Below are 19,480 nucleotides of genomic sequence, written 5' to 3' on the forward strand. Positions count from 1 at the left end.
TGGGGCCTGTTAATACACCTGATGTCACCAGGTGAAAAAGACAACCAAAACAGGAACACCTTTAAGCCCATGACCAGTTCTCAGCCTTGCCTCCAACAAGACACAGATGCAGGACAACAGCCACAGGAAAGCACATGTCTGTGATTCCTATAGGCCAGCCACAACTCAACGCCTATGCCAGTTAGTTGAAAGGAGCCAGCCTATTCATAAATAATTAGCAGGGGCCAGCCACCATTACTTGTGACGTTCCTCACAAGTGTCTGTGACGCAGCTAGTGTGTCACAATACAAATGCCAAGGACCGCAGCACAGGAAACTCTGTCAACGCTCTTCTCTCAAGGTGAGAGGTCTTATAATCTCCATACAGTCATAAGCCACCATTAAGGTCAGTAAAAATATACCGCTAAGACACAATGCCACTTAAAGAGGCAGCCTACAGGGTTGGTTATCTTGCCTGAGAACAGAAAAACAAGTTTCCAGAGAGTTCTTATTCTGGAAGCCAGAGGAAATCTATTGGCAAGCCCACAAAATCAGTGAATGCTCAATGAAGTATAAATTCTTACTAGTGATAACTGTAGTGACGACACATGTCATCTTTGCTATAATAAAATGACAAAGATAAATCTTTTGCATATCGCCATTATCTCACATTTCCCCCTGAAACTACTGTTGTTACGGAAATTCCCAAGAAGAACAGAGCTGTGAGATACTTGCTCTTACCCTCCACATAAGGTCCTTCTTTTGGATGCTCTCGGACTCTTAAATTGAAGGTTTTGGATGACTTCCGCCTAAGCAGATCTCGCACACGTTCATTATAAATTTCTAAGTAGCTAAAAATTTTAAACAGGATTGAATTCAGTGAAATAATTTCAGACAGTAATAACAACAAAACGACAACAATAACAGCCGCAACATACCTTTATAGACAGTAACCATATATCTATCAGGTACCATGCTTAGCACTTTAAGTGGATTACTTCATTTAATCCCTACAACAGTCCACAAGTAGGTACTGCTATTATCCCCATTTTACAGGCTACATAGTGGAGGCGTAGAGTGTTTTAAACAACTGTTCAAGGCTACACAGCCACTGAGAGGTTGGGCCAGCCATAAAGACTTCTGATCGCCATGTCTGTCCTCAAACCCAATGATGAGACTGGTTCCCCACAAAGGTTTTATTTCAAGGAGAAAAAAGACTCCTCATCCATCCAGATTTATTTTAAGATTAGGTGTACAGTGATCCTACCAACACAAAGAATAACACAAACCTTATTTAGCTAAAAGAATAAGGCAAGTGAATGGGATACACACTTCTAAGTCGAAAGCTCGCTCTCTTTCAGATAAACATCCTAGGTTAGAGTTTCTGACCTAGAGGGATTTTTTTTTTTTTTTTTTTGCCAGCCTCCCAAATCCTAATCCAAATTGCACCCAAGAAAGTCACTGAAAACAGACTTGTTTTAAGCTTTACTTCCAGCTCCGATAGTACAGGAGGGGAAAAGGCAGCCTCTCCCTTCAGGAATCCGCAGGCCTTATCTTTTATCTAGTGCTCGAGCCTAGAGAGAAGCTACAACCAAGCTCACACATTCAGTTACTCAGGCCACGGGCCCTACCTGACTTCAGTTCGAAAAGATGCTTCATCCCATCTGGTGGTTTCATTTATTTGACTGAAGAGCCCTTCACAAATCCGAGGTATTAAGCCAGAATCGCCCTGCAGTAGAAGAGGAATGTCACAGCTGTCACTTGAAATAAAAGCAACTGATGGCTGAATCTGCAATTTGCCAGAGTGGATTCAGACTCAAGGGGCCTGCATGTCAACCCCAGGCCTACCACTGCAGGCCCCTGACACACCATCTACCCCCTCGGGACTGCTTCCCATCCTCTGAAATGAAAGGATGAAGCTTTCTAGCTTCTACATGCTGGGTCTAGGGTAATGTACAGCTATCAGCTGTTAATCAGTTGAATCCTGGCTTGAAAACAGATCTATTCCTTAACTTTTAAACAAGATGGTCTACAGCTGTAGAATAAATGTGGAAAAGCTCACAAGGTCAAATGACCAAAGAAGGTGAAATATATGCTGGGCAGAAAAGAAAAATACCAATGAAATCTTCGTAAGCACTCAAAGTAGCTGGTAAGTCTTAAAATTTAGGTGACAGGACCACATTAAAACATGTAGTGTATCCCTCCTTTGATACACTAATCCCTACACTGGCCTTCCTAGACAGATTTTAATAACATCATATTACTTATACAATGTGGGCATCTTCAGGAATATTCATATTTCAGCCAGCATTAACAAGCGACAAACCTCAGAACAATGCTAAAGATGAAGCCAAGTATTCTTGCCAGGAAACCAAAACTTCAGAGCTTCAGTGTTTCCCTCCAAAGACCCTCTCTACCTTCACCCAACATTCCCCCAACCCCAGCAAAAAAATAAAAGAATTAGTGGGGCGCCTGGATGGCTCAGTCAGTTGATCATCCGACTTCAGCTCAGGTCATGATCTCACGGTTTGTGGGTTTGTGAGTTCGAGCCCCACATCAGGCTCTGTGCTGACTGCTCAGAGCCTGGAGCCTGCTTCGGATTCTGTATCTCCCTCTCTCTCTGCCCCTCCCCTGCCCATGCTCTGTCTCTCTCTCTCTCAAAAATAAATAAATATTAAAAGAAAATTAAAAAAAAAAAAGAATTATCTTTACAGCTTTAAGAGATTTTTTTCCCTTATACCATTAAGTTGGTACCAATTCTTATCAAGGAAAACTGGGCTTTTCACCATATTTTTTGTTCTTCCTTTAAAAAACAAAATAAAAAGGAAGACCCAAACACTACTCAACCGAAAGGTCAGAGAAAAACATGTGTAATTTAGGAGTACTTTATGAATGTTTAACTTAAGTAAAATAGCTACTAACAAATCAACATGTAAATTTCATTTTTTTTAGAGAAGGTTTTCTCTTTTCTTTTTTTTTTTTTTTTTTTTTTTTGTAAAGGCACAGTGGGAAACTCGGAAGGGAGAAGTAATGATAAAAGGAAATGTGAAACTCCTGACCCTAACTGTTTACTCTCCTATTTATTCTTCCATTCTGTTCAGCATTGAGGATTCACAAGACAGCATCCATCTACTTCCATAAAGGAAAAGGCTGAATTTAAGAAGCCAGGTCACAGGCACTCAAATACTTTCATCTGGAAAGACCCACCCTCCTTCAGGAACGCACTACCACTACCTTCCATGAGCCACCAAACTTGCAGCACTAAAGACACCATGTGCCTGCCAGCAGGAAGCCCTGTGACCCTCTGCTCGCACCTCCACATCTAGAACTGGCCACAGGTCTGACAGGCAGTGAAGAGAGTTTTTACTGGGACATAAGTAGAACACACAAACACTACCTAGATCTGGAGAAAACACAGAACGAGATAAAGTTCCTGCAATAATGTATAGCTTTTACTTTTCCATATTTTGGGGTAAGTATAACTTTAATGTCTGTTAGTTTATACAGCATAACTACTAAACTCTACATACTCTGTAATTACATAGACTCCATACAAACTACATAATTCTCTTTTGATGTATATGCTGGAGTTGTGTAGTACCTTCCCACCAGAGAGTTAGATTTTCTTTTTTTTTTTTTTTTACATTTTTCTTGGGGAAAATATGTTTTGAATAATTTTAAAAAGAACAGAGTTCAGTAATTTTATTCAAACTGTTGTGTTGGCAGAAAAGAAGAATAAATTACTTGTGGGCCCAGCATACTTTTTTGATAAGATTATAAAGCCTTTAAAAACGGAAAATGAACTGAGACTTGCATCCATTATTCATGCTTATAAACTTAAAACTATTTCTAATTTAAAATCTCTCAAAGGAAATTTAGTCCAACTTATTACTGAGTTTTATCTTATTGCTAAAGAATGATCAGAACATGAAAAGCAAGTTAGTACAGACCAAGTAGATAAAAGAGATAATTCTATCAGTCCAAAGAGAGATAATAAGAAATTTTCTTCCCACAGTGTAAAACAACGTACAGAATTTCCCATCATAGTGTATGACTTTCCCGATCCAGTTTGCCCATATGCAAAGACACAAGCATTATAACCTTCAAATGCAGACTTCACGACATCTGTGCCGAGGGTGTTGAAAACCTGAAAGCAGGAAAAAAAAAAAAACACAAAAGACACAATTACCATAGATTTTAATAAGAACCCCTTTAATGTTGACAAATATTCTTGAATGCTACTTTCGTCTTGCAAGTATTATGCCACATAAATAAAATCTTCGCACAACTATCAACAACAGAGTATGTATGTACCTCAGTTTTTAATCAAAAGGAAACTTTTTAAGGAAGAAAAGAGCAACCCCATCCTTTTTCCTACTTAACAAAAAATTCCTGAATGTAAGCAAGGCAAAATGACAGTTATGTCTAAGAAGCAAAGATGCTTTTAAAGCATGATGATTTACCATTTCAGAATTAAATAAACTTACAAAGTTATGCATTCTATCAGAGCTTCCAGAAGCTAAATATTCAAAACCTAAAAATCACTGCAGCCAGAAGTTATTGCTCAAAGCATGCCAAATCAATACTGTCATTTGAAGAGTCCGGCTATTCATCAAAATAAGTCTCAGAAGGTTGAGTGATGGGTGGGTGTGAATGAGGCCGGGAAGGCCGGGCTCCCCTGAGTTAGAGTCCAGATGCTTTCTCCTATTTGAATATTGGCCTCGGATGGAGAAGGCAGGGACAGGAGCTGTGTGAGGTCTGGGGCTGTGCCTACACTGGCCTGAGACCGTGTCTGATGCACCACTCAGCTGCAGTGGGACACTCTGGGAAATGAAACAGGCTGAAGGACAAATACTTCGCCCAGACAACTGATGTCAGTGAGGCCAATCGACATGTGTGGCCATCCTGAGTACACCCAGTTGGGAAGGGGACCAACCAAAGCTGCCCAAACCCCACAAGCCTTCACATTGCCCCTTTCCCCTGTCAGAGAGGAAGCATGATCGGGTTCTTAGAGCCAGGAAAAAGTGAGGCACTGTTTTGTGGCGTCACCACAGTCCAAGGTGGGAGCCTCATTAACCCCTCAGGAATGTTTAGTCTGTGTGAGTGACGCTGAATCAGCTGAACTTGAGACCCATCATCTCCCCTTCAGGGTTCTAAGCCCTGCAGCCAGAACACCCATCCTTAGACAAGGCTGATAAACACTAGGCCCCTCAACCTCAGCTCCCTGAGGAGCTATCCCTGCTACTAACACAGCTTATCATCCAAGGACAAAATATAAACACAGTCAACCGGACTTCAGCTTTCTTCAGGTACCATCTTGCCGCCATCTTGCTTTTTTCCCTCAGTTTCTCGGTCAAAGATTTCCAAACTATCATTTCAATTGAGTCACTTCCAAAATGACCAGTCTCATTCATACTGTTAATTTGTATCCATTTCAGCTCTAAGAGTGGATATTTTCTAGTCCTATTCTCAAATTCTGATGACTTATTCAACTCTCAATGGTAATAGCAGGTCACAAGGAGTTCGCATATTGGTCCTCATAAAATTCTACAGGGTGAGTAAGCATCACTTAGATCCATTTTTCAGCGGGAGAAGTGAGATGAGTGAACATACACAGTGAGTGGCAGAGATGGGATTTGCACCTGGGTATTTCTGACCCCAAAGCCTGTGCTAAACCCTTCAGTGTCCTCTTCCCACACCCTCAACATCAAGCATGAGGCCCCAGTCCTCCCTGAAAGGACCTCCTCCCACAAACCATGAAGAGGCAGAAGCCAGGAATCCCAGGGACGCTCAGGGCTCCAGACGACCTGTCTAAAATCAGTTTTCACCATGGCATATGGAACATGAGGAAAAACTCTAAATATTTCTTCAATTCTCTTTAAGCAAAAAATAAAAATCATACATCATTTTTACCCTATCATGGGGTGCCACTGGATAGGAAGTACAGCCTTCCATAAAGTTCTCAAAGAATAAAAAAAGGATCTTCTGTAATACCTTTGTCTGAGGCTAAAACAAACTCATTGAAAATATATTTAAACCAAACCCCAACGTTTTCAAAATAAAATTCTTTCCCAGGATTAAAAATCCCACCCACCAGGCTGCCTATGTGGCTCAGTCGGTTAAGTGTCAAGTTTTGGCTACGTCATGATCTCACATTTGGTGAGTTCAAACCTCGCATAGGGCTCTCTGAGGTCAGCGTGGAGCCTGCTTTGGATCTTCTGTCTCCCTCCCTCTCTGCCCCTCCCCTGCTCACACTCTCCTGCACTCTCTCTGTCTCAGAAATAAACATTAAAAAAAAATGTTTATAAAAAAATCCCACACACCATTTTACTATTACCTATTTCTCCAGAAAGCCAACTCAGCTGGATTTCTCCAACAGATCTGGGGGCCTGGAACAGGAGGAGGAGGGTCCTGGTGCTGGTGAACATGACTGCAAAACAGGCCTAGAATACGCAGGTCTGGATGCACCGAGACCCAGGCCGGGCTCAGTCTCAGCTTCAAGTAACCCACCCAAAGTTGTCCCAGGACCCAGAGAAGCTGCGGGACACTGTCCACATCTTTGGGGTTCTTGGCAAGGAAAACAGGCTACCCCAGTGCAGCTCCCAGGAAGGACCTGTTTAGCACCAATATCAAACCAAAGTGGAGAGGGAGTGGCTGCATTATGAGACCGAGCTCTCCCCTCCTCGACTGGCACTGGAGACTGGCATCAAAATCCGGCTGAGATCCTCACCTGGCCAGGTGACCCAAATAGCTGTATATCTGAGCACAGATTTTCAAGTGGATTTCCAGTGCGATCCAAGGCATCCCAGGGCCTCAACTGAGGGGAACTGCCCACAAGAGGGCACTGTTAAAACAAAAGACTCACCCATTCAGCTTGTCAACTGGGAGATTTTAGGTTTCAAGTTTCTCCAGGGTTGAATCAAGGAGATCAAAGCCTCCCTTTGGAGTTTTGAAGAACCATTAAGAAAATCAGACCTTATTTAATGGTCTTTAATTTATGTGAATACAGACTTAAATTGTCCAATGATTTTTTTTTTCCAAATCTAAAATTAATTTGTAAGGAAGAAATATTACTGGTCATCTTACTTGCTATTTAACAGTAAGGGAAACTTAGGTTGAACTCTAGTAATAGGCATGATATATTTCCTCAAGATGCCCCTCTATCCAGATGAGAAGGATAAAAAGGAGGAGGAAGAGAAGACCAACATCATGCTAAGCTTGCATCTTCCCATTAATGCAGGGCTACAACCTGACAGCTCAAATCCTGGGCCAGAGATGACAGCATGAAAACTTTAATCAGTAATCAAAGTTGAAGCTATTTTTAACATTAGGGGTGAGGGAAGATTACCCTTCTCTTTAATAGAGTTTCAAAAAAATAGGTATTTTCCTGTATCTATGCTGATTTTATTAACATGTGCTTCTGCTAGAAAGTAGTACTGTATGTACTAATACATCACCACGCTTTTTCAGTTTTGTAATTTAGTGGAACAATCTCAGGTTATTTATATAGTCGAAAAACGCAAAACACCTGAGAAGAGATGCTACCCATCACTCGAAGCATGGAAATTATCCCTATCAGAAGCTTTGCACAAACTAAAACTATTCTTAAACTCTGAGCATTTATATTTAACTTCCAAAAGAGCTAAACTTGTTACTCTTTCCCTGATCTTGACTCTTGTAGAACCAGGAAATGTCATCTGTTCCCATAAATTAACCACCATCTGTAAACGACTTCTGTCAGTCAGCAAATGTTTACCAAGCGTCTCCAGTGTGCCAGGTCCTGCTGTCACACACTGCTCTGCTCCTCCCCCCATGGACTTTCCCTCACCACAGCCCTCTGTCCCCAAAAGGCCTCAAATTCAGGTTAAATAAGGAGGAAAATCCAACCGTTTGCTGTGTAAGTTAGACATGGAAACCTTCCTGGCTCTTCATCCATCATCTCTTGAGGACATTCTGAAGACTGTGGAATGAATTGGCTTTTCCCTGAACAAATTCCCTCACACCAGCCACTTCATTTTTATTCCTGTATTAAAGCCCAAATCTGGATTCCAGTATCTATAACATTCTATTCCTCACCAGACTCCTAGCTGCCAATGTTGACCAATCCAGTTACCTCAACAGCAAAGTTATCTGCGCTGCTGTGAAACAGAAAACCACAGGCCCAAAATGGAGTCACTTATGCTAGGCCAAGTCACCAAACTGGGGTTCAATACCTAACCTAACTGCAGTTTCAACCTCCCCCAGATATGCAGTCTCAACTGGTCGGTCAGGAATTTTCTGATCAGCACCAATGAGGTCATCTCCCACACGGGCCCTCTCCATCCCCCAGAGGAAGATGAGGTGATCCACCTAAACAACACCCTCTACTCTTCTGCCTAAGGGAAGATGACCTTGCCTGAAACAATCTTTTCTTGTGCTACTTGTCCCACCCTGTTTCTGCCTATAAAATCCTTCCACCTTGTACAGCTCTTCAAAGCTCCTTTCTACTTGCTGAATGGGATGCTGCAGGATTCATGAATCGATGAATAAAGCCAATTTGATTTTCAAATTTACTCGGTTGAATTTTGTTAACACTCCTCACTCATTTATTCATCAATAAGGCTGCCCTATTCATCTGTCATTTAGAACAAACCAACCTTATGCCCTGAAGACCCTCCAGTGGCATCTCCCCTGCCCTACACATCAGCCCCAGGATCTCATCTCGGCTACTATTAAGTCCATTAGGTGTATGGACTTGAGCACATTATTTAAGCTCAGAGTCTCTTCGACAAAGAAAAACGGAGCTAAAGTGAAATCTGGCCTTCTGAGAATGAAGTGAGACAAGTACATGAGTGCGAAGCAGAGTTTCAGACACCAACACAAACTCAAGCAACATTAGTTCCTGGCCCCTCTTTCATCCCAGGCAGCTAATCGTTCTTTATGGCTCTCAATCTTATTGCTGTCATCCTTTCAATTTTTGCCCTGAGGCTGAACCCACACATTCTGGATACAAACACTCCAACCTTCTCCTTTGAATAATTTCTCTAAGTTGTCTATCTTAACTCCAACATTTACATTGCCTCTGTAAGCCTACCTCTTCCACAAACCATGTGCTTAACCAATGCTAAGTTCTCCAATGTCGAGGTGTGCAAATCTGCTAAAAAAATGCAGTTTGGCTCAGTGGGGTCTGGAATTGGTACAGATTTTGCATTTTTAACATGCTCTAGTCAATGCAGTGGTTCTGGAACATGGACACACGAAGTTGCAAGCAACTAGACAATAATACCACTTTAAGATGCCACCGCGTGGATTATAACTCAGGGTAGGCAAGACAAGAATTCTTATCTTAGTTGTAACACATGCAGTCCTAAAGCAATATATCTGAAGAAGCTGTTAAGAAGCCAGGAAGAAGCCCATATTCCTCCCCTTGTACCGATGCTTCCCCATACCTCTGCTCTGTTTAAACACCCAACTGGTCCCACCCAGGGAAATCCCCTTAGTCTGCACACATGCAGCATCAATATGCAATGGTCTCCTAGGAGGATCTCCGAGTCTGTTCTTCTATGCCATGTCACATCCACATTTTAGACCATAAAACCCTATAGCACCGGTTTCTTGGACAAATTACAGCTACATTCTAGATTCTAGAAAAATTCTGAACAAAATGCCCATTCCTTCTAGAACCCTTCTTTCGAGAATCCTAAAATGGTCCACAGGAAGTGGGGCTTTGGTCTGAAATCTAACTTCCAGAGCCCTGCATCACAGCAGGACTCAGAGCTGAGCGGCTTATTTGCTGGGCTTAGCAATATACAAACGGCGTTCCCCAAATGCTTTACTTGCACAGCTCCTTCAAAACGGTAGTCCTTTCCAAGTTTGGGGGTGGGAGGGTGGGGGGGAAGTTATGATCATCATGCTTAGAAGTGAAAAACAAAATCAATTTTTGGGGGACTGAATTCTTCTCAGGCTTAATGGTGCTATGTAACAAAGCTAAGTTAGCAGAGGTAGATTTTACATAAATTATATTGAGAAAAAATCAGCAAGATGTTTTATAGAGTTTTAGGATGGGCATTTTTTTCGTCAATATGGAAATAAATCAAAATAAAGATTATGAAAATATCATACCATCTCTTGTGAGACATAATCTGGACTTTTCGTATCAGCAGAATAAAAAGAGAAGTCATAGGTGAAGGTCTTCGTCCGTTCTCTTCCTGAGTCCCCAGTCCCTCCTTCTGGTATCTAGACAGGATTGTGATAATAATGTAAAGAGCATTGCTAGCTAAATGATCTATCCAATTCAAGAAAAAGAAAAATCCATTAAAAATGTATAATGATCACTTGACTAAAAAAGCATTTAATTCCTCCTGAACACCCTCCTAAATACATAGGGAGAGAGACAGGGTAGGAGGGGGTAAGGTTGGAAGGAAGGGAGGGGAGGGGAAGGATGAGGTGGGAGGGAGGGAGGGAGGGAGGGAGGGAGAGAGGGAGAGAGGGAGAGAGAGAGAGAGAGAGAGAGAGAGAGAGAGAGAGAGAGAGAGAGAGAGATCCTAAATTCCTCCCAGCAATCCAGGCTATGATATGACCCAAGGCTTCTTTTCTGGACTTCTTATTATGATTATCTTATATGAAGCCAACACTCTGGCCAGACTCTTATTTCTTTCCTGACTTCAATTCTTTTTACTGTTCCCTCCAACCAAAACCAACAGAGTCAGGGTCTACAGAACTCCAAGGGGTGCCATTCACATAGATGGTGATGTGACTAGAGCCCCCTAGAGTTGTGCAGCTTTGTGGCCCCACTGTAAACTCCAGGTGGGATGCTTCCTCTCCCATGAAGCTTCCCTTGGGCACTACAACCAGAAGTAATTGCTCCCACCTCCAAGAGGCTAGATTCTCCCAGGACATATTCTGAGTTTACTGCAGATATTTGCATGTATCTTGTCTACCTTGCTATATACCTAAATTGAGCCAAAAACCATGGTTAAAAATCATCATAAGCCACCAATGCTTTACACAGTTCCCTGGACACATGCTGAAAAAATTTAATGAGCATCATATTTTCCAATATAATTCAGACTCTATAAATACACAATTTCTACGGTTCTTATTAAAATGTTAAAAATCTGGACATCTGTTTTTGTTAAATAGGACGAGGAAATGTTTGTAAAACTCAAAAGGCACCAGAACAATCAAGGAGAATAGATTCCACAATGCACAAAGAAGAGAAGCATCCAAAGCCAAGGGTCTCTTTGCTCTGTTCCAGTAAATATAAATTTTTAAAGATTAAACTTGTACCAAAGCATGGTGAGCAGACAGATACATGAAGCAAAGCAAAGGTAACTAACAGGAGGTGATGGTCAAGTGATGAGAGGCAGAAATACAAGTAGATGTGGGAGGTCAAAGGAGGGCAAGCCAGGTGGGGCCAGACAGAGCTAGAAGGTACCAGGATTGTGCTCAGAGGAGAAAGAAAGACATTCCACTGAAGAATGCCTGGGGCAAAGGGACACGGAGCCTCAAAGAAAGCCTATCAAATTATCTAGAGCATGGCCCAATTGGAAGAGAGGAGCATTCCCCAGCTTCTATCACTGGAGATCAAGTAGACTACTTTGAGATTCCAAAGTATCTAGTCCCTTGAGCCACAAATTAACAGAAATCCAACTAGAGATTGATCTGCACTTGGCCATGGAGCAGCAGGCCTCCAAAACCCCAACCTGTAAGTTAATGACAAATTTGGGAGGACAAAGGGGCAGAGTCCACCAAGCACGTGATTTACTATTATTAATTTTACACTCATATCTCCCACCAAGTGAAAAGTATTCACAATTCTTAACAAATTCACTGACCAAAGGAAAAAATAGGATATTTTAAGTGCAAAAGGAAGAAATATGCCATCCTAGAAAATTCTGGGTTTTTCCAACTTTTTCGAAACTCTTTTTATTTTTTTTTAATGTTTATTTATTTTTGAGAGACAGAGACAGAGTGTGAGCAGGGGTGGGGCAGAGAAAGGGAGACACAGAGTCCAAAGCAGGCTCCAGGCTCTGAGCTGTCAGCACAGAGCCTGACGTGGGGCTCAAACCCACGAACCGTGAGATCATGACCTGAGCCGAAGTCAGGACGCTTAACCAACTGAGCCACCCAGATGCGCCTCGACTTTTACAGAAAAAAACAAACAAACAAACAAAAATCCATGTTTTTAAATCTTTCGTTCCCTGAATTTTTAATAATAATGTAAGTTCCCCTTGCCAAGTTTAAAAACATGATTATTTTCATTAAGAATTGAAAGAGGGGCACCTGGGTGGATCAGTTGGTCATATCCAACTCTTAGTTTTGGCTCAGGTCATGATCTCACGGTTTGTGAGTTCGAGCCCCATGGCAGGCTCCACGCTGACAGTGCAGAGCCTGCTTGGGATTGTCTCTCTCTCCCTCTCTCTGCACCTCCCCTGCTCATGCTCTCTCTCTCTCAAAATAAATAAATAAACTTAAAAAGAAAAAAAAGAATGGAAACAAATCTAGGGCCAACAGTTACTTAATGATTCACAAAATGCAGCTAGATGCCAGGCTAAGAATCTAGCACAGCATACAGGATAACATTGTGTAGTCGGGGCTAAATCTGTGAGTTTGCACACCAAGGCTACAGCTTGAAGGTTCTGAGATCAAATAAAACTAGGGGGAGGGAGAAGAGATAAAACATAGCCCTTCACTTCATGACTGAGCCCTAGACAAGTACAAGTTGACGTGGCTAGCTGAACTGAGAAGGAGGGGTAAGGAAATGGCAGATGTGTTTTATTTACCCAGAAATCATTTTGACAATAAAACAAACATGGAGGCTCGTGGAGCGTGGCCAGGTTGCTACTTGCCTTTAAGTTTGTGATTGTTGTTTTGCTTTTCTCCATTTGAATAATGAATTTGGCTTCCAAGTCCTTTTCCCTGCAACACAAATTCAGTACTAGTTAGGAGAGAAAAGATTGTTTTTAAAACATTTGTTTTATTTACTTTTTACATATGGGGGTTTGTTTTTAAATGGCATCTGAAGCACAATCTGTGACACCACTCCTCCTAAATCTTTACTAATACAAACACAAAGACACACAAAACAGATGCCACCATCAAAAAACTTAAGACTGACAAATAATGTGTTCTCAAAACCTGGAAGAATCCCTAACTGCCAGCCAAGAGGAGTGTAAATTAAATGACAGAAACTATGGAGGGCTGTGTGACTCATGAAAAAAGCAGCCCCACCTACCTGGTTATAAAAGACACCTTCTCCCCTCCACCCAAGAGGAGAACCAAGCAGAAAACTGGTATGAATGGTCGCAAACAGGTGCTGCTTCTAGAAGCAGCCAGGGCACTGCCACCTCCTCCCGCCTTCTTTCCGTATACATTCAGAAACTGCAGTGCCTGGAAAACAGCAGAACTGGAAGTCCACAGGACTCCTGAGAACAGTTCTGGAGCATAAATAACCATGTATCTACACAATGGAGTGGTCGGTTACTGAAAAAGGCATGAGGAAGGTCTCTATCAACTGTTAGGGAATGGGAGCCAGGATGTATTGTTAAGAGGGGAATGCAAAGTGGAGAAAAGTATACCTAGGATGCTAGAATTACAAGAAAATAAAACAAGATTACTTTTTAATGACCTAAAACAGATCAGTGTTTTAGTGCAGCTGAAGTCCAGGTCATGTGTTCCATGTCAAAAAACAAAATTAAATTAAAATAAAAATAAAAGGGGTGCCTGGGTGGCTCAGTCAGTTGAACATCTGACTCTTGATTTCAGCTCAGGTCATGATCTCATGGGATTGAGCCCTGCATCAGGCTCTGAGCTGACAGGATAGAGCCTGCTTTGGATTCTCTCTCTCCTTCTTTCTCTACCCCTTCCACATGTGCATGCGCTCTCTCTCTCTCTCTCTCAAAATAAAAAATAAAAATAAAGTGACCTAAAACATAAAAGTAAGCTGAAGCAAGTGAACTGGCATACCGCAGTGTGACATTTAATTAATAATTTATTATTTTAATTAATTTTCATTAATTTTTAATTAATAATTTGTTTTAATTAATAATTTATTTTTAATTAATAACATTATTTTTTAATTTACATCCAAGTTAGTTAGCATATGGTGCAACAATGATTTCAGGAGTAGATTCCTTAATGCCCCTTACCCATTTAGCCATCCCCCCTCCCACAACCCCTCCAGCAACCCTCTGTTTGTTCTTTATATTTAGGAGTCTCTTATGTTTTGTCCCCCTCGTGTTTTTATATTATTTTTGCTTCCCTTCCCTTACGTTCATCTGTTTTGTATCTTAAAGTCCTCATATGAGTGAAGTGATATGATGTTTGTCTTTCTCTAATTTCACTTAGCATAATACCCTGTAGTTCCATCCACATAGTTGCAAATGGCAAGATTTCATTCTTTTTGATTGCTGAGTAATACTCCATTGCATATATGTGCCACATCTTCTTTATCCATTCATCCATTGATGGACATTTGGGCTCTTTCCATACTTTGGCTATTGTTGATAGTGCTGCTATAAACATTGGGTGCATGTGCCCCTTCGAAACAGCACACCTGTATCCCTTGGATAAATACCAAGTAGTGCAACTGCTGGGTTGTAGGGTCGTTCTATTTTTAGTTTTTTGAGGAACCTCCATACAGTTTTCCAGAGTGGCTGCACAGTTTGCATTCCCACCAATAATGCAAAAGGGTGCCCCTTTCTCTGTATCCTTGCTAACATCTGTGGTTGCCTGAGTAGTTAATGTTAGCCATTCTGACAGGTGTGAGGTGGTATCTCATGGTGGTTTTGATTTGTGTTTCCCTGATGATGAGAGATGTTGAGCATTTTTCATGTATCGGTTGGTCATCTGGATGTCTTCTTTGGAGAAGTGTCTATTCATGTCTTTTGCCCATTTCTTCACTGGATTATTTGTTTTTGGGGTGTTAAGTTTGATAAATTCTCTATTGATTTTGGATACTAACCCTTTCTTTATCTGATATGTCGTTTGCAGATATCTTCTCCCATTCCGTCAGTTGCCTTTTAGTTTTGCTCATTGTTTTCTTCGCTGTGCAAAAGCTTTGTATTTTGATGAGGTCCCAATAGTTCATTTTTGCTTTGACTTCCCTTGCCTCCAGAGACATGCTGAGTAAGAAGTTGGTGTGGCCGAAGTCAAAGAGATTTTTGCCTTTTTTTTAAGTTTATTTATTTTTCAGAGAGAACACAAGAAGGGGAGGGGCAGTGAGAGAGGGGGAGAGAATCCCAAGCAGGCTCTGCACTGTCAGCACCGAGTCCAATGTGGGGCCCAAACTCACTAGCCTCAAGATCATGACCTGAGCCAAAACCAAGAGTGAGACACTTAACTGACTGAACCACCCAGGTGCCATGCACAGTGTGAGATGATTTCCATTATATGTTGGAATCTGACTGTAGAATGCAGTGGGATATAGCCCGGAGAGAAAAACAACTATAAAGAAGTCTTAAAGCATTTTGAGTAATCATATATTTGATGGTAAAGTAAGTGTCGGCATTCGGAGACTTCTGTTTGTGTATTATGGGATGATAATGGAGTAATTATGGCTGTGGCCTTGAGAACCAAGGTTTCTAGATCAAAAGAGATACAAACATAAGATGGATGAGGTTACTAGCATAAACTTTATCTGAAATTGAGAAAGAAAAAGAAAGTACTCCCTAGCTTTGTCCTCTGAAAAGGCCTAGAATCTTATGCCCAAATTATAGCCTCTAAATTCCATTTAGTGTCAGGGTTCTTTGGAGAAAGACTCAATCCAAATATTTGAACTATCTTCTCACACAAGAAAGCAGGATGCTGGCACATCAAAAGTTACTGGTTTGGGGGCGCCTGGGTGGCTCAGTCGGTTAAGCGGCCGACTTCGGCTCAGGTCATAATCTCGCGGTCCGTGAGTTCGAGCCCTGCATCAGGCTCTGTGCTGACAGCTCAGAGCCTGGAGCCTGTTTCAGATTCTGTGTCTCCCTCTCTCTGACCCTCCCCCGTTCATGCTCTGTCTCTCTCTGTCTCAAAAATAAACAAACGTTAAAAAAAAAAAAGTTACTGGTTTGTCCAGGTTGTCCATAAGCAACCTCTAACATGGTTCCTGGTGATCCCTGCCTCCGGGTATCTGTGACCCTGTGCGATCCCCTCCCCAGCAAGTGGGCTGGACCTAGAAACTCACTTCTAATAACTAGAACACTACCACCACAAAAGTGATGATCTGTCACTTCCTAGTTTGGGTTATAAAATGATTCTGATTTTTGACTTGCTGGCTCTCCTGAGGGTGTCTCTCTCAGAGCCCTGGCAATGGGGACAGCCAGCTGCCACACTGCGAGACTTTGGGAGAGACTCACATGGCAAGGAATTGCGGCCTGCCGGCAGCCACCTGGGTGAGCCTGGAAGTGTCCCTCCCCCAGCCAGGCTGGAAGGCCCTGGACTGCAGCCTTGAGACCCTGAGCCATTAGAGGACCCAGGTAAACCCCACCTAGACTCCTGACTCACAGAAACAGTGAGATAATAAATGCTGTTTTAAGCCCCTAAATTTGGGGGCTTAGGAGTTTGGAGCTCCTAAGTTGTGTTACACAGTGAGAAATAACCAAGACAAGAGCCGCAGCAAAAGGACTCAGGAGTCAACCTGATAAGTGGCCGCCGACAAAGCACAGCGGCAGAAAGAACAGTAACTGCAGTAGACTGAAACGCGTGAGATACACATAAATTATGAGCTCATAATTAAAAGATAAAAACCAAATGTCCCCTTTGGAGAATCAAAAGAGTCACCTCATTATTTTAAAAACTAGTAAATAAAGGGGAAGATTCAAGCACTTACCCTGCATTTCCTTTTTTTTTTTTTTTAGTTTTTTTTTTTTTTTTTGATGTTTATCTATTTTTGAGAGAGAGAGAGAGACACAGCATGAGCAGGGGAGGGGCAGAGAGAGAGGGAGACACAGAATCCAAAGCAGGCTCCAGGCTCTGAGCTCTGAGCTGTCAGCACAGAGCCTGACGCGGGGCTCAAACCCATGAACCGTGAGATCATGACCTGAGCCAAAGTCAGACGCTTAACCGACTGAGCCACCCAGGCACCCCATCATTTTTTTTTAAATGTTAATGCTTTTTGAAAGAGGGAGAGTGTGAGCATGTGAGCTCACGCACACAGGGGAGGGACAGAGAGAGGGAGAGAGAATCAGAAGCAGGATCCACACTGTCAGTGTAGAGCCCTAGGTGAAGCTTGAATCCAGGAACGTGAGATTATGACCTGAGCAGAGTCTGATGCTCAATCGACTGAGCTACCCAGATGCCCCACCTGCATTTCCCAAACAATTTGCACTCCATGGTAACCGAAGAGTTGTTTGGGAAAGTTTCTCTTTTCAGGGTATTCTACCTAATACATCAAGAAGGAACAAAAGAATTAAAATGTCAGCACTTTGTGACTCTGGTGAACTCATGGCTTTAGAGAGTGACCATCATGGGCTGTTGACTCCACCACCAGGAGACAACCAGACACCCTGGGCATCCAAACTGAAACACCAGCACCCCTCTGTAGAAATCTTATCCCTCCCACATGGAAGACTGACTCTGCCCAAGACCTGATGGACCGTGATCTGCCAGGAAACACAGGGGGCAGGGGGAATCCATCCATCAATGCCAAGGAGGCAATCAGCAAAATCCAGCTTCTAGGCAGGTGGGCAGATAAGGGACCCAGCTTATTCAAGAACAAGAACAATAAACTGCAAGGAGCATAAAGATGGAAGGGGGACCTACAGATTTAACAAAAAAAAAAAAAAGACTTTAAAGACCTATCAACCAATTGGACTTCAGTGCAAACAGAAAAGGCATTTGTAGAAATTATAATATATGTAGGGAAATGCTTACACTGATTAAAAATTTGATATTAAGGAATTATTACTACCGTTTTAGGTTTAATAATGGTACCGTGATGCTTTTTTTTAAAACTCTCAACCTTTAAGAGATACACATTGAAATATTTATAAGTGAAATAACATGGCATCTGGTATTTACTTAAAAATAATCCCGGGGTGGAGGAACAAGGCATCTGGCAACCTTAGGATGAACAGGCTGAATAATAAAACCCAAATAGTCTGTTGTAAACATCATTCAAGAACTACAATGGACTCCTACGGCCTGATTTAACTTTTCCAGCCAGTCTGAAGAAGTCTAGGCCTGGATGAAACAGAACAATGGCTTAAAAGACAGACAAATAAATGAAATCCATGCCATGCGCATGGAGCCCAGATCTCACCCAAAAGTGAGAACTGCCTCAGGGACACCCCGTGCTCATGTGGTCTTAAAACAAATACTTCACCAAACTACCCCTTTCTTATAGCACGTAAGAACCAACAGCATGTCGTGGCCAGCAAGAGAGCTATACAATTAGTTTTAGTAACGCACGGGCTGCCACATCTCCAGCCCTTCCATCTGCACGTGGGTTGGCTCTCAGTCACTAACCTAGTGTGTCCAGATCTTTCACTTTAAAACCACTCTTATCAACAAATACCTGCCGGGAGCGCAAAATCATCCAGGGATCAAAGATTAGAAGTGACTACGACAGGTGCTCATACCACTGGTCAATGCTCACTTACAAAACATGAAGAAATGCCATTCACACCATGCCCACCACTCTTGCTAGACGTCACAGGTAAAGCAATTCCAAGGCTCAGAGCCTTACACCCTTGGAGCTGCGCGAGTTAAAGGGCCCTCCCACGTGATCATTTATTCTAACCTGTAGGTGACCACAGCAGTACCTTCCTAGTTTTAAATGAATATCCACACTATAAAATATACTAGAGAAGATACTGACTGAAGGACCATTACGTCATCTGAGCGTCTATTAGCCACTTCTGAAATCTGAAGAGGCTGGGTGGGTTTCAAAGGGTTCACAACCTTGAAATCATATGCACTGGGATGTGGTCGTGGGAGGGGGAAGGTGGCAGGCTCACTGTTCCGAGGGCCCACAGCTTTCCTTACTTGCCCAAAGAGCTCTGTACCCCAAAAAACACAGGAGCCCCAGCTCATACCCTCATGACTCAAAATGCAGCCCAAGAACAAGCAGCATTAGCAGCCCAGGAGCCTGTCAGAAATGAGGGCTCTCGGGCTGCACCACACACCTGCACTGCAACGCGAGCCCTAAGTGATTCTGGTGAATGTGAAAGTTTGTAAAGTGCTATGCTGACATTATCTTAATATGATAAGCCTGATGCTACTGCTCGTAAGACCTACTCCCCAATGTTATCTATCTACTTGGTACACTGGGAAACTCACCACCTTTGTACTTTGACCTTTAAGTTTTACTTATAAAATTATATGGCAGAATATGGACATAGCCTGGCTGACACTGTCTCTACTCTTTGCTCTTAAGTTGTACAGGGGCTTCTGACCAAAAATGACAAATGTCTGACTTACTGGTATCTAAGAAGCCATCTGACTGTCACGACTTCCAGGTTACCTCATTCCCAGCACCCTGCCAAGCTATCAGTTTCTAGCCCTTTCTATAACCAGACTGTTTCCCAAAGTCAAGG

General features: G+C 42.3%; 1 protein-coding gene across 10 annotated transcripts in view; it reads right to left on the minus strand.

Annotated features, from left to right (window-relative positions):
• The window catches only part of KIF16B (kinesin family member 16B), a 288,745-nt gene that overhangs the window by 237,091 nt on the left and 32,174 nt on the right, over nt 1-19,480 (minus strand). For 2 of the 10 annotated variants that reach the window (XM_045053906.1, XM_045053901.1), the window contains exons 1-6: nt 13,195-13,621; nt 12,809-12,878; nt 10,080-10,193; nt 4,009-4,125; nt 1,610-1,707; nt 720-829 (exon numbers count right to left, since the gene is read on the minus strand). In XM_045053906.1, coding sequence (XP_044909841.1) covers nt 720-829; nt 1,610-1,707; nt 4,009-4,125; nt 10,080-10,193; nt 12,809-12,878; nt 13,195-13,415 — 730 coding nt within the window. In that variant the 5' untranslated portion in view covers nt 13,416-13,621. Of the gene's footprint in view, nt 1-719; nt 830-1,609; nt 1,708-4,008; nt 4,126-10,079; nt 10,194-12,808; nt 12,879-13,194; nt 13,638-19,480 lie in introns of those variants that run through there. The other 8 variants (XR_006595389.1, XR_006595390.1, XM_045053905.1 and 5 more) reach the window with 7 other exon arrangements.

The sequence above is a fragment of the Felis catus genome, chromosome A3 (genome assembly GCF_018350175.1).
Source record: "Felis catus isolate Fca126 chromosome A3, F.catus_Fca126_mat1.0, whole genome shotgun sequence".
NCBI classification, from domain to species: domain Eukaryota; kingdom Metazoa; phylum Chordata; class Mammalia; order Carnivora; family Felidae; genus Felis; species Felis catus.